The 26,224-nt window shown below is 40.7% G+C and overlaps 1 protein-coding gene across 4 annotated transcripts in view; it reads right to left on the reverse strand.

Moving 5' to 3' along the window:
- Positions 1–26,224, reverse strand: part of ankib1a (ankyrin repeat and IBR domain containing 1a) — a 94,923-nt gene that overhangs the window by 20,576 nt on the left and 48,123 nt on the right. For all 4 annotated transcript variants that reach the window (XM_060824919.1, XM_060824920.1, XM_060824921.1 and 1 more), the window contains exons 9-15: positions 24,235–24,398; positions 19,356–19,444; positions 14,592–14,722; positions 10,787–10,921; positions 10,272–10,358; positions 10,126–10,192; positions 4,077–4,222 (exon numbers count right to left, since the gene is read on the reverse strand). In XM_060824919.1, the coding sequence (XP_060680902.1) occupies positions 4,077–4,222; positions 10,126–10,192; positions 10,272–10,358; positions 10,787–10,921; positions 14,592–14,722; positions 19,356–19,444; positions 24,235–24,398 (819 nt within the window). The remainder of the gene's footprint in view (positions 1–4,076; positions 4,223–10,125; positions 10,193–10,271; positions 10,359–10,786; positions 10,922–14,591; positions 14,723–19,355; positions 19,445–24,234; positions 24,399–26,224) is intronic.

The following is a 26,224-nucleotide window of genomic DNA, read 5'->3' on the forward strand; positions in this document are numbered from 1 at the left end:
CTCCACAGCATTAGCTCTGACATCTGGATTATTAGCCCAAAGGTATTACCACTGTTCCACCCTCTCCCCAGTGTTGCATTCAATCCTGTTACAATAAATATAGAATAGTGTGAAATTAATGTATTTTACTGAGCTTTTGAAGTCAATGGCCAAGCAACACATTTAAACAGTTTGCTGAAATTCCCTTGGCTTAGTGTTTATTAAATTAGTAACTGAATCAGGTAATCAAATGACAGATTAAGATTTTTGCAATAGTGTAGGCCAGTTAGATCAAAGGTATACACCACTAAGGTCCCAGTGATTAACAGAATGCAAGATTTAAAACTCAGTCATGATTGAATAGAACTTTGAGGTTTTACAACATTTATTTAGGCCTGAGCAAATATCTGGCAAAATGGAGAGTGCTAAAACAAAAGGCACAATTTTTTGGCAGAACTGGTTAGGTGCATGTGATTTTTCCATTGAAAAGTTATTGCTGATAGACTGTCTGCCAAACCAAAAGGATCCATGGTTTCAGAGGAAAAGCTGGGTTTGGACAATAAACTCTTCAATCAAGCTGCAGCTACACACACATAATCAGACAACCTTACGTCTTATTGTTGGTAACACTGACAATCCATTCTTCATGATTTGGAGATGCCGGTGTTGGACTGGGGTGTACAAAGTTAAAAATCACACAACACCAGGTTATAGTCCAACAGGTTTATTTGGAAGCACTAGCTTTCGGAGCACTGCTCCTTCTTCAGGTGGTTGTGGAGAATAAGATTGTAAGACACAGAAAGCTAGTGCTTCCAAATAAACCTGTTGGACTATAACCTGGTGTTGTGTGATTTTTAACATTCTAAATCTATTCCTCATTCTCAGGCCATTATAGCACTATAAAAGCTTCAGGGGTCTTCAGAGTTGGCATCGAAGATTTACTATTGCGTGGGAAAAGCCTTTAGCTTAATGTGGATGCCCCTTTTCTCAGTCTGAAGAAGCTTGTATCATGATCCAAATATGACAAATGCAGATTATTCAACCTTAAATTTGGAGCTGACATCCAGTGGAATAGAAACATCTAGCACACATAGATGCTGCCTACTCCTTGTTTTATGGATTCAGGCTGTCCAAAAACGCCCAGCTATAGAAGGGTGTTTTTGGCTGTCCCCCAATTAGAGGATAATGTTACTTTGATAGGTAGCAAAGTTCTCCCATGTGTCTTTTTGTGATTGAACAGGCTATTTCTTGCACTTTAAATTCATCAGAATGTAAGAGCAGGGAGGTTATCCTAGATTACATAAAGTTGATTAGGCCGTAGAGTATTGTGCACAGTTCTGGAATCCACATTATGAGTTTTGATTGCATTCAAGAGGTTGCTGAGGATACTTACCAGGATGTTGCCTGAGCTGGAGAATTTCAGCGATGAATAGAGGTTGGACAGATTGGAATTATTTTCCTTAGCGCAGAGGAATCATGATTAAGATGTACAAAACTATAAAGGGGCATAGACAGGAAGGAATCTATTCTTTTGCTGGGGGATCAAGTGATCAAAGCAAAGAGTTAAGATAAAAGAGTAAGACGTTGCGAGGGGATGTGAGAGACAGAAACTGTCAAAATTTTGATAGTATTTGGATGTACAAGGTATTCAAGGATTTGCACCGAGTCCTGGAAAATGGGATTAGAGTAGTTAGTGGCTGCTTTTGACTGGCACAGCCTTGATGGGGGAAAGGGTGTTTTTGTGTATTGTAGAGGTCAATGATGATTGACCATATTAGGTAAAATGCCCCATAAGGCAATGGATTCCAAACTGCAGGATTGGATTATTTTCCTTCCTTCGCAGCCTCATCATTAAGCCCTTATGACTTAAAGTGTGATGCAAATTGATGGATCAAACGCAAGTGGACTGGATAGTGAAGACATCATTTGGTATGCTTGCCTTTAATGGTCAGTGCATTATGTATCAGAGTCGTGAGGCCATGCTGCAGCTATACAAATCATTAGTTTGGCCACTGTATGCAATTCTGGTCTTCCTGCTATTCGAAGAATGTTGTGAAACTTGAAAGGGTTCAGCAAACATTCATAAGGATGTTGGCAGGGTCGGAGGATTTGAGTTTATAGGGAGGCTGAAGACGCTGGAGCTATTTTCCCTGGAGTGTCAGAGGCTGAGGGATTACCTTGTAGAGGTTTATAAATCATGAGGGGCATGGATAGGGTAAATAGATAGTCTTTTCCCTGGGTTGGGGGGGGTCTAGAACTAGCAAGCATAGCTTTAAGATGAGAGAGGCAAGATATAAAAGGGATCTAAGGAGCAACTTTTTCATGCAGAGAGTGATGTGTCTGTGGAATGAGCTGCCTGAGGAAATGGTGGAGGCTGGTACAATTACAACATTTAAAAGGCATCTGGATAGGTATATGAACAGGAAGGGCTTAGAGAAATATGGTGTGAGTGCTGGCAAATGGGCCTAGATTAATTTAGGATATTGGGTTGGCATGGGCGCGTTGGACCAAAAGATTTGTTTCCATGCTGTAAATCTCTAGGATGCTAATTAGATTAAATTAGATTAGATTAGACTAGATTCTATACAGTGTGGAAACAGGCCCTTTGGCCCAACAAGTCCACACCGACTCTCCAAACAGTAACCCACCCAGGCCCATTTGCCTCTGACTAATGCACCTAACGCTATAGGCAATTTAGCACGGCCAATCCATCTGACCTGCACATCTTCGGATTTCTTTTTTTTAATTTACTTAATTGGTACAAGTTTCTCCCAGTCACTAACGTCAATGCTGTTGTGCTTTAGGAAGCACTTCAACATGACCAGGAAGCATTTTCTCTTCTCCATCATCCAATGCTGGCCATTTTAATTTAGAAATAAACAGCTTTAGAGATACTTTTCTGCATCTGGATACAATGCCCAGTCAACTGAAGTTAGGTTTGTGGAGTTATTCTTGATGGTGGAGTTGATAGCAAAAAGACAAAAGTGTGTTTGACATCCTCCCGAATGAGGCAAGGCTGGGGGAATTTCTTTGTTGCTAATTGTCGTTGATAGAGCAGAGGTTTGGCTTAAGTAAAGAATATGGTGACAACTGCCTTGTATACTGGACGACTCTTGACTCACTTTTGGAGGTTGTGGTGGTCAAACAGAGGTGGCTGCCAAAGAATTGGAGGTGCTCAACATATTTCAATGCCTCTCCTTCAATTTGGAGATGACATCAAATATTTTGCTGACCAGGCGTGGAGTGATGTAGCTCTGTTTCAGCAAGATTCAACTAGCGACCAAGCTTCTTGTACTGTATGCAGAATTGGAGAAAGAGTGTTTTGCAAGTTTTGTGCAAAGTAGGCAATGACACTGCTGTGATCTGTATGTCATGCATGTCTACAATGGTTGGTTTAGCACTGAACTTGAAGAACTTTCCATGTAATCAGCAATAATTCAATAGTCGTCTGGTGTGACTAAACTAATTACTCTATTGCCTGCATAACAATAGATACGGTCATGGAAGGAGTACGCAGATTTTGGTCTACCAGACTTTTACTGATACAAATCCTTTCACGTGGGGCATGAAATATCCCACAAACTGCTGTTGGTCAGAGATTGAAAACACAATGCTGAAAGTCCTCAAAAGATCAGGCAGCATGTGGAAAGAAAGTGTTATTTCAGGTCTCTGATTCTTCATCAATCTTGAGAAATTAACTCTTTTCTCTCTAAAGGCACTATTGATCTTTTGACGACTTGCAGTATTTTTTGCTTTTATTTCAAATTGCTAGCACCTGCAGCATTTTACTTTGTTTTTGCCAATAATTACAAATGGGGCCAACTCCAGCCTCTTTAGAATATCATTATTTTAGCTAGTTCAGTTGGTGTGAATCCATGATGAAAAAATGTTGCCATTGCACAGTTCAAATATTGGCTCAAAACCAGTGGACCTTATTGTGCATAGATGAAAGCTTCGTGAAGTTATGTAGCTTAGCATTACACAAGTTTCCTAGCACATTGTGTACTCTGTTCTATATTTATCAATACACTAATTAATTAAAAACTTTTAGCAAATAGAAAACCTAATATTACATCATTGATTTTTGGCAAAAGTACCTGCATGAGCTCAAATATTTCTTTCTTTGTGCTTTTAGGTTCCAGAAAAAATCCATAAGGGTAGGAGCACTTCAAGATACGTCTGGTTTTCAAAAGTTCATGTACTGCTTCTTCAATAAAAGTGGTATCTGGGGACCCTCCTTCAACTGATAAGATAAAGCAAGACACATTACACAGTGAAGAATGATACTTTATTGCCTACTGTTATTTTTCCAAAACAAAAAAAAATGAAACAGCTGGAGAAGCATCCTCCAAGCTCCCTGGACTACCCCAAAGCATAAAATTCTTTTCAACCAATTAATTATTGAATTAAGTCCTGTTTCATACACAGAAAATAAGGACTGTTTAGTTCTCAGGTAAGTTACCTTCTATAGTATGAACTTAGTTCCTATCGAGTATAATCCTGGTAAAGAAGGTTTTGATATTTATTTGGAAAATACAACTTGCTCTAGATGAACAATGTAAAAAGTCACAATTATGTCACAGTGGTACTGCAGGGAGACAGGTTTTCCAAGAATTTGCCCTTGGAGGTTGCATATATGTCCAGTTTGGAGCCTCAGGGACAACATCACAAGGTTAAATCCATGTTCCCAGTATCTGCATGTATAGCAAGCTTCATAATTCTTGGTACTTAAATTTAAGATGTATTCAATAGTGAGCCAATTATGCAAAAAACACTTTGTTCAAACCTTCATGCCCTCAATTTAAACAAACTAGTCAATAAGCCCTGACTTTCGGGCTGGAGTATACAAATTTAAGCAAATGAAAGATAAATTAGACAGTCAGCTACAGGAGAAGGATTCTGAGTAATCCAAGATGGAGGACAGGAAAAATATCTGGCGGTAACAGCTGCTCCTTTCTTAAGGTATTTTAGGTGCTCAAAGTCTAGGAGCAGCAATTACTGTTTTATAGTAATTCACTCAGTTGTTGCATTGTTTTGGAACTTTGGAGAAAAAAAACCCTCAAAACAACAGCAGTTTTAAAAGGGAGAAGAACAGACAAAGGAAGCACATGGTGAGGTCAGCGCAGGAGAGAGAGAGTGAAAGAAACTGACACTACTTTTGCTGTTCATGTATCGTTGGACATCGGAGGGCATCACACAGAGGGTGGTATGTGTATGGAATGACCTGCCAGAGGAAGTGGTGGAGGCTGGCACAATTGCAACATTTAAGAGGCATTTGGATAGGTATATGAATAGGAAAGGTTTGGAGGGATATGGGCCAGGTGCTGGCAGGTAGGACCAGATTGGGTTGGGATATCTGGTCGGCATGGACGTGTTGGACTGAAGGGTCTGTTTCCACGCTTTACATCTCTATGACTAAGTTAAGATTAATACACAGTGTGGAAATAGAAGACTTCATTTTTTAGTATTGCTTTATGTTGATTTATAAGATCTGAGGTAAACCTAATAGTGTGCATTCTTTGACACTGAGGTAATGCGAGGAGTCTCACAGATAGCAGAATGCTTTTACTTTTGCCTATCTCAGTTTTCTCTCTCAGAATTTGCCTCCATTACTACTCCCAGTTAGATCTGGTGATGCAGCACAACAAATCAATCTATCTACTAAATCAGCTCCATAGCACATCTATTCATGGCTCCAGCTCCAAGTCCCAGATCGTAACTCATGTTGCTCTGGCTACATTAACTTTCAGTCCAATCCCAGTTACAGAGATGAATACTATGGGCAGTATACTTCACTCAGTGATCTTGGATGCAAATTCTGCAGCATAGATCTTAGCAGGGCTACTGACATTTAAAGAGAATCGAGTCTGCTCTCTGACATGGCTTTCTGGGATCAATGTTGCTGGAGTCATGCTAAGTTGGACGAAATTGAGCAGTGCATATAATCTTGCTAGCAGGAGACACAGATCCTTAACAAAACAACAGATCTGGAGTCCTGACTCATTGGAGGTTGATAAACAAAAAATACACCAAGAGAATCAGAAGAGATTTCTTCCTAGCAAAGATAAGTCCAATATCCACAGTAATGTTCTTAACTTAGTCAAATCTGTGATTATTTCTATACGTGGATAATCCAACTGTTATGGACCAGATCGAACCCCCTCAAAATATATTAAGGTATTTTATTATTTTAAAGGGAAGTGACAGACGTTGCATTCTAGATGCAATTTGATTGGTCAAACTACAAGATTTGAACTAAAACATGCTTGATTCATACACTATAAGTTATTGGATAACTTCAGTCTAATTGAAAACTTAAAAGAATAATGGATTATTTAACGACTTAACAATAACTGTCTCAATATAGTAATATACTGATGCCCAGAATAATGCTCTGGATACATGTGTTCAAATCTCATCATGGCAGCTAGCAGAATTCAAATTCAATGATTACATCTGCACAATAAGGCTAGTTTCAGTAATGTTGTAGACACTCATTTAAAGTTCTCTGGTAATTAAACAGGTCATCCTGGCAATCTAGCCTATATGCGACTCAAGAGAAATAACAATGGGATTAGTTCTGAAATGGTATATCAAACCATTCAGCTCAAGTGCAATCAGCAACAGACAACAAATTCTGGCCTTACCAGTGACACTCAGATCTCATGAAAGAACACGGTTTGTTTTAAAAACCTGATCTTCAGATTGGACCACGTAATTTTCTATCCCAATGATGCAACGATCATTCTCTACTAAAGGACTTCATACATCAATAAGCGTAGAGGTCCTGCTATGATTTGCTTTTCCAAAATGTAGCACATTGCATTTATCCAAATTAAAACTCCATCTGCCACTCTTCAGTCCACTGGCCCATCTGATCATGGTCTCGTTGTAATCTGAGGTAACCTTCTTTGCTGTCCACTATACCTATAGTTTTGATGTCATCTACAAAGTTATAACTATACCTCCTATGTTCACACACAAATCATTTACATAAATGACAAAAATTAGTGGACCCAGCACCGATCCTTGTGGCACAGCACTGGTCACAGGCCTCCAATTTGAAAAGCAACTCTCCACTACCACCCTCTGTCTTCTATCTTTGAGCCATTTTTGTATCCAAATGATTAGTTCTCCGTATTCCATGAGATCTAACCTTACTAACCAGTCTCCTATAGAGAACCTTGTTGAATGCCTTACTGAAGGCCAAATATATCATGTCCACTACTCTGCCCTTATCAATCCTCTTTGCTACTTCTTCAAAAAACGCAAACAAATTTGTGAGACATGACTCCCCATGCACAAAACCATGCTGACTATCCCTAATCAGTCCTTGCTTTTCTAAATATATGTAAATCCAGTCCCTCAGGATTCCCTCCGACAACTTGCCCACTCGTCTATAGCTCCCTGACCTTTCCTTACCATCTTTCTTAAATAGTGGTACCACATTAGCCAACCTCCAGTCTTCTGGGACTTCACCTGTGACTATCAATGATACAAATATCTCAACAAGAGGCCCAGCAATCACTTCCCTAGCTTCCCACAAAGTTCTGAGGTCAGGTTCTGGGGATTTATCTACTTTTATGCATTTCAAGGCATCCAGCACCTCCTCTGCTGTAATGTGGACATTTTCAAGATGTCACCATCTATTTCCCAACCTTCTTTATCTTCCATGTCTTTCTCCACAGTAAACGTTGATGCAAACTACTCTTTTAGTACCTCCCCCATCTCCTGCGGCTCCACACATAGGCTGCCTTGCTGAACTTTAAGGGGTCCAGTTATCTCCCTTGTTACCCTTCTGTCCTTAATATATTATAAAAACCCTTTGGATTATCCTATTGGGAAGATATTGTGAAACTTGAAAGGATTCAGAAAAGACTTACAAGGATGTTGCCAGGTTTGGAGGATTTGAGCTATAGGGAGAGATTGAACAGGCCGGGGCTGTTTTCCCTGGAGCATCGGAGACTGAGAGCTGACCTGATAGAGATTTATAAAATCATGAGGGACATGGATAGGATAAATAGACAAAGTCTTTTCCCTCAGGTGGGGGAGTTCAGAACTAGAGAGCATAGGTTCAGTGTGAGAGGGGCAAGATTTAAAAGGGATCTAAGGGGCAATTTTTTCACACAGAGGGTGGTGTGTCTATGGAATGATTGCCAGAGGAAGGGGTGCAGGCTGGTACAATTGCAGCATTTAAAAGGCATTTGGACCCTCTTGTCTTTAACCCTTTTCTCTTTGCACAATACCAAATCTAGGATAGACTTTTCATTTGTTGGGTCCTGAACAGAAGTCTTAAAAACCATCCTGTGCACACTTCAAAAATATATTTGCCAACATAAGGGAAATGGGGCAAAAGATGGCTACAACAGGTATGTGGAATTGAGAAGGCAGCCGTGAGAGGTATGGGAAATAAAGTCTGCAATAGGTGGGAAGGGAGATTTAGGAGACAGCAAATGGGGATGCAGGAAGGTTACAAATGGGGTGCGGTGGAAGAAGCAGCTGCTTGAGGGATATATGGGAAAGAATGAGGCTTTGAGGGTGTCTGGGGTGGTGGAGAGAAAAGAGGAGAGCTACAGAAAAGAGACACAACAATTTTACCATGTCGATAAAGAAAAACACAGTTAACTGGGATCCAAGAAAACTTTAAATCACAGAAGGTAATGAATTCCTTGTGAACGAATGTACAATCTCTGGTTGAAGGTTGCATACTTCAGGAGTTACTCAACTTGGGAAAATTGTAGCGACTCCTATTGAAATGAACACTGCCAATTTTTAAATTTAAATCTGAGATTGCATTCTGAGCTGCAGTAGATAGAGCTGTAACTGCCTTGTTAAAAGCATCCAGCTTTGCACACATGCTTTCAGTTTTATAGCAACATAAATACTGTAGCATCTTGGGAATGAATATTTCCTGTGTGTGTCATGGCTTAACATTTAATGGAAGGGGTGTTATTTTTGAGGATATGTATGAATTATTCCAAATCTGCTCCTGCCCAAGTCAAAAAACCCTACACATCAACACAAATACAGTATTGTTATGATGTAACATACCAGCTGATAAAATGTGACATGAATAAAGACAACTCAAGAAAATTTTGAGAAGCATTTGAAAAATTATTCTGACCACTTCTCCTCAGATGAAAATTGAGCTTCCAAAATGCAATCAAACCTCAAGTTAACAGAACCTCTGGAAAGTGTCAAAAAATATTGAAGACTTCAATAAGGTAAATAGATTCAATTTATTTTCACTCTGGCAAGTCATAAACATCATGATAGAAATTTAAGGTGGCCACTAGTTGGGTTAAGTGGAAAAAAAAGAGGGGGGAATTTTTATTTAAGACACAGAGGATGGCTGGTTCACAAAATGACCCATCAAAAACAGAAGTGGAAGTAAAATCGTTCACAGTTTTCAACATAAACTAATATTCTTTAAAGTTCAATCATCTGCTGTAATACAAGAAGAAAGCCAAGATTAAATACAGCCTGCAGATGAGGGAGGATTAACAAAAAGAGAATATTGGATTGTGGGATACAGATGCAAATCAAATTCCAAAATAACCCCCATGATGTATAATCACTTTTTAAAAGAAATACTTGGGTCACAGAATCACCAAATTGTTGTGGTGCAGAAGGCTGTCTTTCAGCCCATTGTGTCTGCACTAGATTTTGTACTCTAAAGCAAAACATGCAGTAATTTTGGATATAGGAAGCAGAGGCAACTGGAACTTATGAATTTTCTTGCAGCTCTGACTGGGGAGTGAATGACTCAAATTTGAAGTAATACACAACAGTAGTATGCACTTGCAGTGTGACAAGTTTACATACGCAGTTTCTATTCAGTAACCACAGGAATGTCTTTGACAAAAGGTCACAAAAGAGCAATAAAATGTAACAACAGGAAGCAAGTTTTCACAGGCAGGACATTGGTATAACTAAAGACTTTGAAGAAAAAGCAAGAACAATAGTTCTTTCAGAAAGTTGCCCAGGCCTTAGGAGTCAAAATGCCTTCTGTAAAATGTTATAAAAGAAAACAACCTGCTTTGTAACTCCAGGCTATTTTCCAAACTTCTGTACAAGAGTGTGCCAGCCATAAAACAATAGCACTAATCTCTTCAGAGTATATTAATTATTGGTTTTATCACCTACCTCCCTTCAGAGCTCTGCTCAGTTGTTCCATCTTTTCTTTGGCAGTTTTCAGAAGGCGTTGCTCTAACTAAAAGACAAAAAGGGCTGATTTTTATTTGATTCAAAGTCGGCAGTATTAAATGACAAATATTTCTGCCATAACATACCTTATAACTGTGCTCGTGGTTTTTAAACCTTGTGTAGTAGTGCATAAATCTGTCCAGTTCCTGAAATTTCTTGTGCTTTTTCTCGGCCTGAAACAGAAGACAGATTTGCCAACTGCATATTTCTCGACAAAATAATCAATGGATATAAATACACAATATTTACTCAAAAAAGGAGGACTGAGATAAGCAGTTGTACAAATATTCTACATCAAGTCAGGAGTCAAGAGAAATTTACAAAGGGAGAAGAAATACAAGCTAAACAAGTCTACATGAGACATTTTATAAAAAGCACATTTTAGACCAGCACATTATGTTGAAAAACTATTAACATAATTTCTTCCTTCACACCAACCCAACCACCTCCGCTTTTACTTATAATGCAATGAGGTTTTAAAAAAAAGCAAATAAGCATAGAAGACAAGAACAAACCACAGAAACCTGAAGAAGGTATCACATAAAAAGGTAAACTGAAAACGTCAACTTATTAATTTCACTTCCAAAAAAAAAATGCTTACTTCAGCTGTCATTTCCTTGGACTGTTCTTCAACCTGTTGGATTACTTCATATCGAGTGCATCTATAATAGCCTCCAGTGGACGAGCTGTGTTTCTTCCATTCTTCCAAACATATCCAGCAAAAATCATATTTGCACTGTGGAGGATGCAGACATGTTTCAGTGTGATTGGGTAAGTTGAGTGAATAGGCAAATGCATGATAATATAGATAAATGCAAGGCTACCCACCTTTAATAACAAAAATATGAAGGCAGATTAGCTGAATGATGATAAATTGGGAAATGGCAGGTTCATAAAGGCGTGGATATCCTTTCACACTAGTCACTGAAAACATACAGTGAAGGTGGTAAATGGTATGCTGGCCCTCAAAGTGACAGGACTTCAGTACAGAAGCAGGCATATCTTGTTGCAATCTGTATGGGTCCTTGGTGAGACCACACCTGATCTGCCATGTACAATTTTGGTCTCACCTGGAGGATGATGTTTTTGCTAGAGTGAGTACAGTGAAGGTTGACGAGATGGATTCCTTGGATGGAAAGACTGATGCATGAGGACAGGTTGAACTGTTAAGGATTATATTCCTTGGTGTTTGGGGGAAGAGGGGCTCATATTAACCTATACTTCTCTAACAGAACTTGACAGGAGAAACCCAGAAAGGATGCTTCCGATGATCAGAGAGTCCAGTACCAATCTGTCACAGCCTCAGCATACAGAATGGGTCATTTAAGGCAAGTGAGGAGAAATTTCTGTGGAATTCTCTGCTTGAGAAAGTGTTTGAATTAAATTGAAAACATTGAATATTTTCAAGAAGGATTTCGTATAGTTCTTCAACCTAAATCTTAGGGTAAGGATAAATTATACAAGAGGAACAGGTTGCACTTTAATAGGTGGGGGACTAGCATTCTAGCAGGCAGGTTTGCCACTGTAACACAGGTGTGTTGAAACTAAGTGGGGGGGGGAACAAACTGGAAATTTGAGGAAGTTAAAGGGAAAGTGAGAATAAGAGAAGAAAGACACCAGAATCAATGGAGCAGAAAACTCAAGAAGGGATCATACAGACTGGTAAAAACAATGACTGCAGATGCTGGAAACCAGATTCTGGATTAGTCATGTTGGAAGAGCACAGCACTTCAGGCAGCATCCAAGGAGCAGCGAAATCGACGTTTCGGGCAAAAGCCCTTCATCAGGAATAAAGGCAGTGAGCCTGAAGCGTGGAGAGATAAGCTAGAGGAGGGTGGGGGTGGGGAGAAAGTAGCATAGAGTACAATGGGTGAGTGGGGGAGGGGATGAAGGTGATAGGTCAGGGAGGAGAGGGTGGAGTGGATTGGTGGAAAAGGAGATAGGCAGGTAGGACAAATCTGGACAAGTCATGGGGACAGTGCTGAGCTGGAAGTTTGGAACTAGGGTGAGGTGGGGGAAGGGGAAAATGAGGAAGCTGTTGAAGTCCACATTGATGCCCTGGGGTTGAAGTTCCTGGGCCTCCTTCACCGCTGCTGCCTCACCACCCGACATGGAGGTCCTTGGCCTCCCTCACCACCAGATGCCTGGAGGAAGAATGCCTCATCTTCTGCCTCGGAACACTTCAACCCCAGGGCATCAATGTGGACTTCAAAGTTTCCTCATTTTCCCCTTCCCCCATCTCACCCTAGTTCCAAACTTCCAGCTCAGCACTGTCCCCATGACTTGTCCGGACTTGTCCTACCTGCTTATCTCCTTTTCCACCTATCCACTCCACCTCTCCTCCCTGACCTATCACCTTCATCCCCTCTCCCACTCACCCATTGTACTCTATGCTACTTTCTCCCCACCCCCACCCTCCTCTAGCTTATCTCTTCACACTTCAGGCTCACTGCCTTTATTCCTGATGAAGGGCTTTTGCCTGAAACGTCGATTTCGCTGCTTCTAGGGTAATGGATGAACTGAAGAGAATTTATATTAGGCAGGAAATGGTGTTGGACAAACTGTTAAGTCTGAAGGCTAATAAATCTCCAGGACGTGATGGTCTGCATCCTAGGGTACTTCAGGAAGTGGCTCTAGAAATCGTGGACGCACTAGTAATCCCGCATTGGTAATCATTTTCTAATGTTCTATAGATTCAGGATCAGTTCCTGCAGATTGGAAGGTGGCTAATGTTGTCCCACTTTTCGAGAAAGGAGGGAGGAAGAAAACAGGGAATTATAGACCGGTTAGCCTGACGTCAGTGGTGGGAAAGATGCTGGAGTAATTATAAAAGATGAAATTATGACTCATTTGGATAGCAGTAACAGGATAGGTCAGTCAGCATAGATTTACAAAGGGGAAATCGTGCTGGACTAATCTTCTGGAATTTTTTGAGGATGTAACTATGAAGATGGACAAGGGAGAACCAGTGGATGTAGTGTACCTGGACTTTCAGAAAGGCTTTGATAAAGTCCCACATATGAGATTAGTGAGCAAAATTAGGGCACATGGTATTGGGGGCAAAATACTGATATGAATTGAAAATTGGCTGGCTGAAGCAAAGAGTAGTGAGAAACAGGCCCCTTTCAGAATGGCAGGCAGTGACCAGTGGGATACCACAAGGTTCAGTGCTGAGACTGCAGCTGGAATGCTCTGCCCCAGAAGGCAGTGGAGACCAAGTCTCTGGATACTTTCAAGAAAGAGATGGAGAGAGATCTTAAAGATAGTGGAACCAAGGGTTATGGGGATAAGGCAGGAACAGGATATCGATTGTGGATGACCAGCCATGATCATAATGAATGGTGGTGCTGGCTAGAAGGGCCGAATGGCCTACTCCTGCACCTATTGTCTATAAAGGGATCAAAAGATATGGAGAGAAAGTGGGAACAGGGTATGAAGTTGACTGATCAGGCATAATCATATTGAATGGTGTAGCAAGCTTGAGAGGCCAAACGGCCTACTCCTCCTCCTATTTGTTATGTTTTTAGGTTTCTCTAACATTGGACGCCAATATTAAGGTCCACAATTCAAACAGTTCACTTATTTCTTAAAATGATGATAATTTTATTGGGATATATTTCAATATAACTTCACAGAATAAATGATATATTGAAAGATAACATCACCCAATCATGATGGCTGTGTCCACACAAAAGCATTTTATGGTCGCGAAACAGGCCTCATTATATGGTCAATAATGATGTTAGCTTAGCTAAGAGGATCCAAAAATTTCTGCATTCCCAGGTAAGTATAGGAAAGGCCATCTAACGATGATCCCATTCTCCAACATACTGTTGCATCAAGGATAGATGCCCACTAAGTTAAGAAAGATGTATTGCAGAATCTGTTCACAGCCTATTTGGAACTTGGTGAATTTGAGAGTCTGTAACAGTGTTAAACCCCAAGAGAAAGTATGTAAAGTAAAAGTCACAAATACTATGAAATGCAATTACTTAAGTCTTCTATACTTGGAATAAAAAATGGGGGTAGCAGTAGTTCTGAAAAATATAGGGAAGTGACAGCAAAAGAAGATAAAAACAAACAGTGAGTACAACCTTTTTTCTGGAGAAGGTGAATGAGCATTAGATGCCCGAAATTAGGAAGGATTTGCTTATTTGTCTAATCATGTTAATTATTCCTACTGCAAAATGTCAAAGTTAGGAACTGGTGCTTCAAATTAAATATAAAATGACAACTGTACCTCACCAAATAGATTACAGAAATACATAATTCCACAATATACCCGGGTATCATCATTTATATAATAGTGTTAATATATCACAAATTTGCTCCATACACAATTAGTAAAACACTGATGTCAAGTAGTTTAGCAATCTCTCTCTAGATAGTCAGTTTACAATACTCACCTTGGCACATTGCATGTGATTACAGCCCTCATTCTTTTGAATTGGAGATTTGCAGTTGGCGCATGGTTTAGAGTTCGACAGCAACCAAAGACAATTGGCAGCATCTTCAAAAGCTTCATTTACACCAGCAACTGTTAGCATTACAGAAGATGGTTAACTGGTTTTATTTTGCTATCAACTTAAATTATTTCCAACCACTTTAAAAATTCAACATTGTGAAAAGCTGTAAATTACAGATACTGCTTTCTTTACAGGCAATGTTCAATGTGCATTGCTTTAGCAGTCAAGTACACAGGCTTGTTTCCCAATTTCAATTATATTGTCATGGGAAAGTGACAGAAAGCACACAGGAATGATTACTTTCTAATTCACACAGACAACTGTCATATGTTTGCTGAGTTTGCAACATTGATAGACGTTTGGCAACAAGTTAATTCCAATCAACAAAAACAAATTGCTTGAGAAACTTAGCAGATCTGGCAGCATCTGTGGAGTGAAATCAAAGTTGATGTTTGGGGGTGAGTGACCCTTCTTCAGGAAAAGGTGGTCTATATGCTGAGTATGGGGCAGGGGCTTTACAAACACCTACATTCCATTGGCAACAATGACCCCAAGCTTCCAGTTGCCTGCCACTTCAACACACCACTGCTTCCTGGCCAACAATTCCATCTCAGGCCTACTGAAATACTCCAGGAAGACAGTGCAAACTGGAATAGTAGCATTTGTTTTGCCTGCTTTAGGACCCTGCAGCCTTCAGGATGAGTTCTAGAACCTGAAAACTTCCCTCAATGCCCTTTACCCACCCCTATACCTTAGGCCCTGTCATGACATGGGCTGCTTTCAGAACCAACCAATTTTCACTACTTTATGGTTCCAGTTATCAGCTTTTCTTTGTTCCTAGCTTACCTTTATCCACCTTTTGCCTGTCTAAGTGTCTTTCTCTCCCTCTGGGCTTTATCTCCACCTATTTGCTTACTCCCCATCTTAACCCCACCCACTACTCCATTGCCCCAGCACTGTCTCCAGCAATGTGAACCACCTCGTGCTAGCTACCAACAGTTCTGCAGAAGGATCACTGCACCTGAAATATTAACTCTGTTTTCTCTCCACACAGAGTCATAGAGATGTACAGCATGGAAACAGACCCTTCGTCCAAACCATCTACACCGACCAGATAACCCAACCCAATCTAGTCCCATAGCCAGCATCCGGCCCATATCCCTCCAAACCCTTCCTATCCATACAACCCATCCAAATGCCTCTTAAATGTTGCAATTGTACCAGCCTCCACCACATCCTCTGGCAGCTCATTCCATACACGTACCACCCTGTGTGAAAAAGTTGCCCCTTTTATATCTTTCCCCTCTCACCCTAAACCTATGCTCTCTATTCTGGACTCCCCGACCCCAGGGAAAATACTTTGTCTATTTATCCTCTCCATGCCCCTCATGCTTTATAAACTTCTATAAGGTCACCCCTCAGCCTCTGTCACTCCAGGGAAAACAGCCCTAGCCGAGCCTAGTCAACCTCTCCTTATAGCTCAAATCCTCCAACCCTGGCAACATCCTATTCTGAACCCTTTCAAGCTTTACAACATTTTTCCGATAGGAAGGAGACCAGAATTGCACGCAATATTCCAACAGTGGCCTAACCAATGTCTTGTACAGCTGCAACATGACCTCCCAACTCCTGTACTCAATAGTTTGACCAATAAAAGAAAGCATACCAAAAGCCTTCTTCACTATCCTATCTACCTGCGACTCCACTTTCAAGGAGCTAAGAACCTTCACTCCAAGGTCTCTTTGTTCAGCAACACTCCCTAGGACCTTACCATTCAGTGTATAAGTCCTGCTAAGATTTTTCTTTTCCAAAATGCAGCACCTCACATTTATCTGAATTAAACTCCATCTGTGACTTCTCAGCCCATTGGCCCATCTGGTCAAGATCCTGTTGTAATCGGAGGTAACCCTCTTCGCTGTCCACTACACCTCCAATTTTGGTGTCATCTGCAAACTTACTAACTTATGCTCACATCCAAATCATTTATATTAATGACAAAAAGTAGAGGACCCAGCACCGATTCTTGTGGCACTCCACTGGTCACAGGCCTCCAGTCTGAAACACAACCCTCCACCACCAGCCTCTGCCTTCTACCTTTGAGCCAATTCTGTATCCAAATGGCTAGTTCTCCCTGTATTCTGTGAGATCTAACCTTGCTAATCAGTCTCCCATGGGGAACCTTGTCGAATGCCTTACTGAAGTCCATATAGATCACATCTACTGCTCTGCCCTCAACAATCCTCTTCGTTATGTCTTCAAAAAACTCAATCAAGTTTCTGAGACATGATTTCCCATGCACAAAGCCATGTTGACTATCCCTAATCAGTCCTTGCCTTTCCAAATACATGTACATCCTGTCCCTCAGAATTCCCTCCAACAACTTGCCCACCTCCGAGGTCAGGCTCATTGGTCTATAGTTCCCTGGCTTGTCTTTACCACTCTTCTTAAACAATGGCACCACGTTTGCCAACCTCCAGTCTTCTGGCACTTTACCTGTCACTATTGATGTTACAAATATCTCAGCAAGAGGCCTAGCGATCACTTCTCTAGCTCCCCACAGAGTTCTAGGGTACATCTGATCAGGTCCTGGGGATTTACCCACCTTTACCCGTTTCAAGATATCCAGCACTTCCTCCTTTGTAATCTGGACATTTTGCAAGATGTCACCATCTATTTCCCTGCAGTCTATATCTTCCATATCCTTTTCCACAGTAAATGCTGATGCAAAATACTTGTTTAGTATCTCCCACATTTTCTGTGGTTCCACACAAAGGCTGCCTTGCTGAACTTTGAGGGCCCCTAATCTCTCCTTTTGTCCTTAATGTATTTGTAAAAACCCTTTGAATTCTCATTAATTTTATTTGCCAAAGCTATCTCATGTCCCCTTTTTGCCCTCCTGATTTCCCTCTTAAGTACACTCCTATTGCCTTTGTACTCTAAGGATTCACTGCATCTATCCTGTCTATACTTTACATATGCTTCCTTCTTTTTCTTAACCAAACACTCAATTTCTTAAGTTAACTAGCATTCCCTATACCTGTCAGCCTTTCCTTTCATCTTAACAGGAACATACTTTCTCTGGATTCTCGTTATCTCATTTCTGAAGGCTTCCCATTTTCCAGCCGTCCCTTAACCTTGCAAATATCTGCCACCAGTCAGCTTTCGAAGGTTCTGGTCTAATACCATCAAAATTGGCCTTTTTCCAATTTAGAACTTCAACTTTTAGATCTGGTCCATTCTTTTCCATCACTATCTTAAATCTAATAGAATAACGGTCACTGGCCCCAAAGTGCTCCCTGACTGACACCTCAGTCACCTGTCCTGCCTTATTTCCCAAGAGTTTGCCAAGTTTTGCACCTTCTCTAGTAGGTACATCCACATACTGAATCAGAAATTTTTTGTACGCACTTAAATTCCTCTCCATCTAAACCCTTGACACAATGACAGCCCCAATCTATGTTTGGAAAGTTAAAATCCCCTACCATAACCACCTATTATTCTTACAGACAGCTGAGAGCTCCTTATGTTTGTTTCTCAATTTCCCTCTGATTATTAGGGGGTCTATAATACAATCCCAATAAGGTAATCATCCCTTCCTCATTTCTCAGTTCCACATAAATAACTTCCCTGGATGCATTTCCAGGAATACTGCCAGACCTGCCAAGTTTCTCCCCCAATTTCTGTTTTTGTTTCAGATTTCCAGCATTCACAGTTTTTTTTCAAACTTTAATTACAGTCAATGTTGGTTTTGAAAGTAAAAGGAATCAGATGGACAAAAAAAAAAGCGGCACCTTGCCTTTTAACTCTGGACACTGAATTCCAAAGAATGGAAGTAAAATTGCATGTGGACAAAGCATCCTGAAAGTCCTAGCGTGTAGCATAGATCCACCCCACTACAGTACAGCCTTTACAGTCAGAGTGTATGTTACATATTCAAAAGGATGATTTCCAGAATGTAAATATGCAGCTATAGAGAGAAGACACAAAATACCAGGAATCTTCTCCCACAGAAACAGAGATGGAGGAGGAAATTTAACAGATGTATACAATTCTGAAAAGTTTTGATCAATATATGTGTGGGAGGAGGGTGGAGAGAGGCAATTTTCAGTAAAAATAACCAGTTTTGTCTTATGGCATGCATTTTCTTATTTTTCTTTCCCTCAGAACAAAAAGATGACAAGAGCTTAGCGGAAGTGATGGCCTAGTGGTATTCACTGGACTGTTAATCCAGAGACTGAGGTAATGTTCTGGGGACTTGGGCTTGAATCCCACCACAGCAAATGGTGCAATTTGAATTCAATTTATAGAAATAGTCTAAAGTTAAGAGTCTGATGATGACCATTAATCCATTGTCAATTTGCTGAAAAGCAAACTGCCATCCTTATCTGGTCTGATTCTAGACCCACAGCAACATAGTTAATTCTTAACTGCCTTCTGGATAATTATGGATGGGCAATAAATGCTGCTGAGTCAACCATGCCCTCATCCCGTGATTGAATAAAGCAAAAAATACAACAAATCATAAGAAATTTGGGAGTGGGGAAGCAATGAGAAATCCAACAAGAGAAAACTCAGATGAGGTTAATGGTTAGGAATAGACCAAAAGGCACATTGGTGAAATGTTCAAATTTCGGTAATGTCACAGACTACAAAAATGCAAAAAAGACTTTAAAGAATCAGACAAGAATGTGAAGCGAGTCTTACGTTCTTCTGGTTTCATTTCTGTAATTTTCTGTAGCCAGCTTTTCCACGTTGGGCAATCACAGGGTTCATGGGCTTCTCCTAGACACTCCCTAAGAGAAATAATACGTTAGTATCCGAAAAAGCCTCAGTTGGAAGAAATGTTTCCAAAGTAATTAATTGATTTGGAACAAAAAAAAATTAAGATATCGGCCACCCAATGATACAGAGCTGTGTTGTATTATGGAAGTGCACCAAAAATGAGGATTCACTGAATCAATACTACAGGTCAATTCTGATTTGTATTAGCATAGAGAAGAGCAACTGAATGGTCCAAAAGACAGGAGTCGAAGTAGATCATTCAATTCAGTGGATCTGCTCTACCATTCAATGAGATTGTGGCTGACTACATTTTCCTACTTTTTCCAATAAGCATTGATTCCCTTACAAACGAAAAAATGAAGACCTCCCAACTTCAGGTATATTTAATGATCAAGTCTCAACAGCCCTTTGCAGTAATGAATTCCAAAGACTTACCACTTTCAGAGGAGGAATTCCTCCTCATCGGTGTCCTAATTGGGTGATCCTTTACTCTGAGATTATGCCCTCTTGTTCCCCTCTCCCATAAGGGGAAATAACATTCCACCTTTTACACAACCAAGCCCTGTGAGAATCTTCTTGTGTTTCAAGACAGTCTCCACTCAACCTCCTCTCCAACAAATACAGGTCCAACATACTCAACCTCCTCTGAAGATGATCATCCCTGGGATGACTGGTTGGCTGCCATGGTGCCACAGAATACAGGGAGAACTAGCCATTTGGATACAGAACTGGCTCAAAGGTGGAAAACAGAGAGTGGTGGTGGAGGGTTGTGTTTCAGACTGGAGGCTTGTGACCAGTGGAGTGCCACAAGGATTGGTGCTGGATCTACAACTTTTTGTCATTTAAAGAATGCGAGCATAAGAGGTACAGTTAGTAAGTTTGCTGATGCCACAAAGCTGGAAGTGCAGTGGGCAGCAAAGAAGGTTACCTCAGATTACAACAGGATCTTGATCAGATGGGCCAATGGGCTGAGGAATGGCAGATGGAGCTTAATTTAGATGAATGCGAGGTGCTGCATTTTGGGAAAACAAATCTTAGCAGGACTTATACACTTAATGATAACGTCCTCGGGAGTGTCGCTGAACAAAGAGTCCTTGGAGTGCAGGTTCATAGCTCCTTGAATCGCAGATAGATAGGATAGTGAAGGTGGCATTTGGTATGTTTCCTTTATTGGTCGGAGCACAGGAGTTGGCAGGTCATGTTGCAGCTGTACAGGACATTGGTTAGGCCACTTTTGGAATATTGTGTGCAATTCTGGTCGCCTTCCTATTAGAAGGATGTTGTGAAACTTGAAAGGGTTCAGAAAAGATTTACAAGGATATTGCCAGGGTTGGAGGATTTGAGCTACAGGGAGAGGTTGAATAGACTGGGGCTATTTTCCCTGGAGTGTCAGAGGTTGAGGGGTGACCTTATAGAGGTTTATAAAATTACGAGGGGCATGGATAGGATAAATAGACAGAGTCTTTTCCCTGGGGTGGGGAAGTCCAGAACTAGAGGCCATAGGTTTAGGGCGAGAGGGTAAAGATATAAAAGAAACCTAAGGGACATCATTTTCATGCAGAGGGTGGTATGTGTATAGAATGAGCTGCCAGAGGAAGTGGTGGAGGTCATACAATTGCAACATTTAAAAAGGCATTTGGATGGGAATAGGAATTAGCAAAGGTTTGGAGGGATATGGGCTGGCTGCTGGCAAGTGGGATGAGATTAGGTTGGGATATCTGGTCAGCATGGACAAGCTGGTCTGTTTCCATGCTGTACATCTCTATGACTCTAGTGAACCCTTTTTTCTGGACTACTTCTGATGCCAATGCAACCTTCCTTAGATAAGGGTACTGAAACTGTTCACAAGATTCCAGGTATGACCTAACTACTGCCCTGTAGTGTTTAAGCAAGACTTTCCAATTTTGATGTTCCATTTTCTTTAGACAATTTCTTGATAGGGAAGTAAAGAAAATTTTCCTTTCCTATTGCCCAATGAACTTACTGTAAGCTTTTTATGATTCCACAAGACTATAAAGTATCAGAGCAGAATTAGGCCATTCAGCCCATTGAGTCTGCTCCGCCATTCAATCTTGGCTAGTATATTTCTCAACCAGCTTTGTCCTCCTCCTTGCAACCCTTGATCCCCTTACTAAATCAAGAACCTCAATGATAAGGCTCCCATAGCCCTCTGTGGCAATAAGTTCCAGAGTCAACACCCTTCAGCTGAAGGAATTCCTCCTCATCTCAGTTCTAAAAGGTCATCCCTTCAATCTAAGGTTGTGTCCCCGGGTCCTAACCTTTCCTACTATTGGAAACATCTTCTCCACATTCACTCTATCCAGGCCTCTCAGTATTCTCTAAGTTTCAATCAGATTCCTCCGCACCCCCCCCCACCCCACCCACCCACCTCATCCTTCTAAACTCCATTGAGTACAGACCCAAAGTCCTCAACCGTTTGTCTTATGACAAGTCCTTCATCCCCAGATCATTCCTGCAAACCTTCTCTGCACCTCCTCCAATGCCAGCACATCTTTCTTCAGATATACAGCCCAGAACTGCTCTCACAGTATTCCAAATGTGGTCTGACAAGAGCCTGATACAGGCTCAGCAGTACATCTTTTCTCTTGTATTCTAGCCCTCTTGAAATGAATGCCCATGTTGCATTTGCCTTCCTAACTCCCAAGTAAAATTGTATGTTAACCTTAAGAAAATCTTAAACTAGTTTCCCCAACTCCCTTTGTGCTTCAGATTTCTGAAGCTTTTCTCAGTTTAGAAATTATACACCTCTATTCTTCCTACCAAAGTGCATAATCTTACTTTTTCCCACATTATATTCCATGTGCCACTTCTTTTCCCACTTGCCTAGCCTGTCAAAGTCCTTCTGCAGTCACTCTACTTCTTCAATACCAAGTGTCCCTCTACTTTTCTTTGGGTCATCTGTAAACTTAGCATCAATGCCTTCAGTTCCTTCATTCTTCACGATTCATGCACAAGAACCCCCAAAATCCGTTGTGCTGCAGCTTTTTGGAGTCTTCTCCCATTTATATAATATTCAGCTTCTCTATTCTTCCTGCCAAAGAACACAACCTCCCATTGTTTCATGTTACATTCCACCTACAAATATAGATTAAGTAAAAGTGAGTGGGTGAGGCCATAAGATGCATGAGGAGTTGGTCTTTTGGCCCTTTGAGCCTGTTCTATCATTCAATAAGATCATGACTGATTCGTTACCACTTGATTGTTCTTTCTCCCTATCTACTGATTCCCCTATTGATTAAGAATCTATCTTAGCCTTAAATATACACAAGGACCCTGCCCTCATAACTCTGTGTGGCAAGGAATTCCAAAGGTCCTAGCCCTCAGAGAAGAAATTCCAGACAGCGAGACAGCATGCATGAAAAGCACCTGAGGGAGACAGATATGGACTGGAATAAAGATGTCAGCTTGTGAGGATAGGAAGGATCATTTGTTTGAAGTACTGTACAAGATGGAAGGTTTCAGATTCTTGTAATATTGGGATCAGTTCTAGTTGATAAGGGACAAATTACACATCAACAGGACTGGAACCTCTGGGGCTCATCGTCAGGTTCACTTGTGAGTTGGGAGTGATGAAACTAAGTTGGAAACGGATAGCACTAGAACACATTACGAGATAGGAAAAAGGTGGCATAAAGCAAACACTTTGATTAGTATATGGAAAGAATAGTGCTGCATTAGCTAGGAACAAACAGAAAAAATAAGGAAAACAAATAAAAGTTTACAATTCATGGACGTAATTAGGCAAGTGAATAATGCTTGATGAATAAGATTGTTAAGTTGCAAGTGCGACTGTCTTGATAGGAACATGCAAGGGCTATAATGGAAAAGTGGCTTTAAAAGGTGAGATTTGGGTGGTTATTATTTAAGAATACCTGTTATTGAGAGAAATAGGGAAATAAAAATGGAGGTAGGGCATAAATACTGATTAGAAAAAGAAGCAGTAATGTTAGGAACAGGAAGTCTTGATGAGTTAAAATTCAGAGGCTATTTAGTCGTGAAAAACTTTTGTTATTCAAATATTGATTAAAACAATATTTAACGGTACATTATGACAACTTTATATAACTAGTGTTATAATTATGCATATATCATTTTCTGCACAAACAGGTCAAAACTGGAAAAGAAATTTTGCAAATAGGCTGCAAAGGTTTATTGACAGTAAGTCTGTGCAGACTTAACATTTTTATTAATTATACATAATTGTTGACATTATACCATCTTCTTCTGCAGCATGGCTGAGCCACTGAGCAACAAGAACTGTGGGGCAAAATGAGAAACTCGACAGCAAGGAAAATCTGACTAAAGCAGAGATGAGCAGGAAATTATTATGGCCATATTGCAAAGTTTTCAGTGGAGTCTATTCTCCAGATTTAATTAACCAATTGTCAAAATTAACAAGATGTGATAAAAGTAGATCTTAACAGTAAAAAGCTGAGTATTCCACGTAATAAATGGAATTTAATTTCATTAATTACAAATTCAACAGATCAGGTGCGATATGAATTGATTAGCAATGATCACATCACATGAGCATAGTGGGTTGATGCACTCTGATGCTGAAAGAATCATGAATTATATTCTGGGATCCAATTGATGTAAAGTATGTTGTGTTCAATAAAATAATACAAACGATCATGGAAGAATATGACAATTCTACATCCTAAGAAATAGCAAATAACCACCTGGCGACTTCTTATAATGCCTGAAAATAGAAAAGACTATAGAAATTAATCACCAAATAATTTTTAAACATCTGCAACTTAAAATTCTGTGCACTAACCAACAGAAGAGGTGTCCTTTTCCACAATCCACTGCTGGTGCACTCAGTAGAGGAAAGCTCAGCTGGTCCATTGTAGAACCTGATCTTTGACAGGTTAATCTTACAGCTCTTTCACAACCAGGAGTGGGACACCATCTGATAACTGGATTATTTTCCACAAATGCCTAAAATTTAAAAAAAAGTACTGAAATGTGACAAAGAACAATTATTAAGAATCAAAGAAAAGAGCAGCTGATTTAATGCTTTCACATTTGTGCAAGCTGGATCAAAACCCAACTTATACCAAAATCCAGTTTTGACTAGTAGAGGTATCGTGGATTCCTTGAAAATCACAGAAATATGGCAAGGCTGCATTTCTCTTCAGTACTCTTCCTCTTGGTTACTGATAACATCACAAGTAAAATCACAAGGTGCAGATTTGTGGTATCATGGGGGAGCAGCGTTAGTTGATGAACCTGGATTTTGCAGAAGACTTTGCCTCATTGGGCTCAAGAACTGAATGACAGTGAAGGAAATATCTGGAGTCATTTAGAAGTTTCTTGATTCCAGGGATTCAGGAGGGAGGTAGGAGAGAAATATACAGTGTGCTCCTTTGGAGAAATAAGCTAATGAAACAAATGCTTTCTCCTTTCTACATTCATTTTCTTTTTCCTATTTAAAACCTGTGCAGATCAAATTTTGCACTTTTTGTCACCAGTTGAGAATGAATGCCAGGAATTGAACCTGCAAGATCTGACCACAGCTATAATACTGAACATTTTGGGCCCCTCATTCAAGAAAAAGGAAGCTGACATTGGAAGTAGTTCAGAGAAGATTCATTACACTGATACCAGGTATGGAGTGACTGTCTTAGGAGGGCAGGTCGAGTTGATTGGGCCTGTATCCATTGGAATTTAGAAGACTGAGGGCAACCTAACTGAAAGATACAAGATTCTTAGTGGACTTAACAGGGTGAATGGGAAAAAAAAATTGTTTCCCCATGTAGGGGATCTCAGGACTAGAACAGCATTCCAATCTTCTTCTCCTGTATGGACCCAAAGTCTTTGTGTCACAGCTACACCCAGAATCAAATGTCAATGCTACCATCTGCATTGATAAATCGATCATCCTCTGTGGAACTTTATGGCACCTGAGCATGCTCATCTCAAAGAACCTGCTGGACCCAAGGTCATAATCCTAGAGTAAAGGGTCACACAGTTAAGACAGAGTGGAGGTGGAATTTCTTCACTCAGAAGGTAGTGAATCTATGGAATTCTTAACTACAGAGATGTGTCGAGGCTGGGCCAATACATCCTTCCACATCCAACAAAAATGTACCTGTAAAAAAACCTGGACTACACCTCCTCCCACCCTGCTTCCTGTAAAAACGCTATCCCTTATTCCCAATTCCTCCACCTCTAACGCATCTGCTTTCAGGAGGACCAATTCTACCATAGAACATCCCAGATGGTCTCCTTCTTCAAAGACCGCAATTTCCCCCCTAAATGGTCGATGATGCACTCCAGCACTTCTCCTCCACTCCCCGCACCTCTGCCCTTCAATCTCAACAAGGACAGAATTCCCCGGGGTCTCATCTTCCAACCCACCAACCTCCAGATTCATCATATTACCAACAACCATTTCCGCCACCTACAAACAGACCCCACCACAAAACATCTATTTCCCTCCCCACACTTCTCTGTGTTTCTGAGAGACCAGCACCTCTGCGTCTCCCTTGTCAGATCCACGTACCCCCCACCAACCCACCCTCCCATCACAAGAAGTGCAAAACCTGTGTCCATGCCGCCCCCCCCCTTACCTCCGTCCAAGGCGACTGACTGTGTGGAGTTTGCACGTTCTCCCCGTGTCTGCGTGAGTTTCCTCCGGGTGCTCTGGTTTCCTCCCACAGTCCAAAGATGTGCAGGTTAGGTGAATTGGCCATGCTAAATTGCCCGTAGTGTTAGGTAAAAGGGGTAAATGTAGGGGAATGGGTGGGTTGCGCTTCGGCGGG

Source organism: Hemiscyllium ocellatum, chromosome 5 (genome assembly GCF_020745735.1).
Source record: "Hemiscyllium ocellatum isolate sHemOce1 chromosome 5, sHemOce1.pat.X.cur, whole genome shotgun sequence".
Taxonomy (NCBI): Eukaryota; Metazoa; Chordata; class Chondrichthyes; order Orectolobiformes; family Hemiscylliidae; genus Hemiscyllium; species Hemiscyllium ocellatum.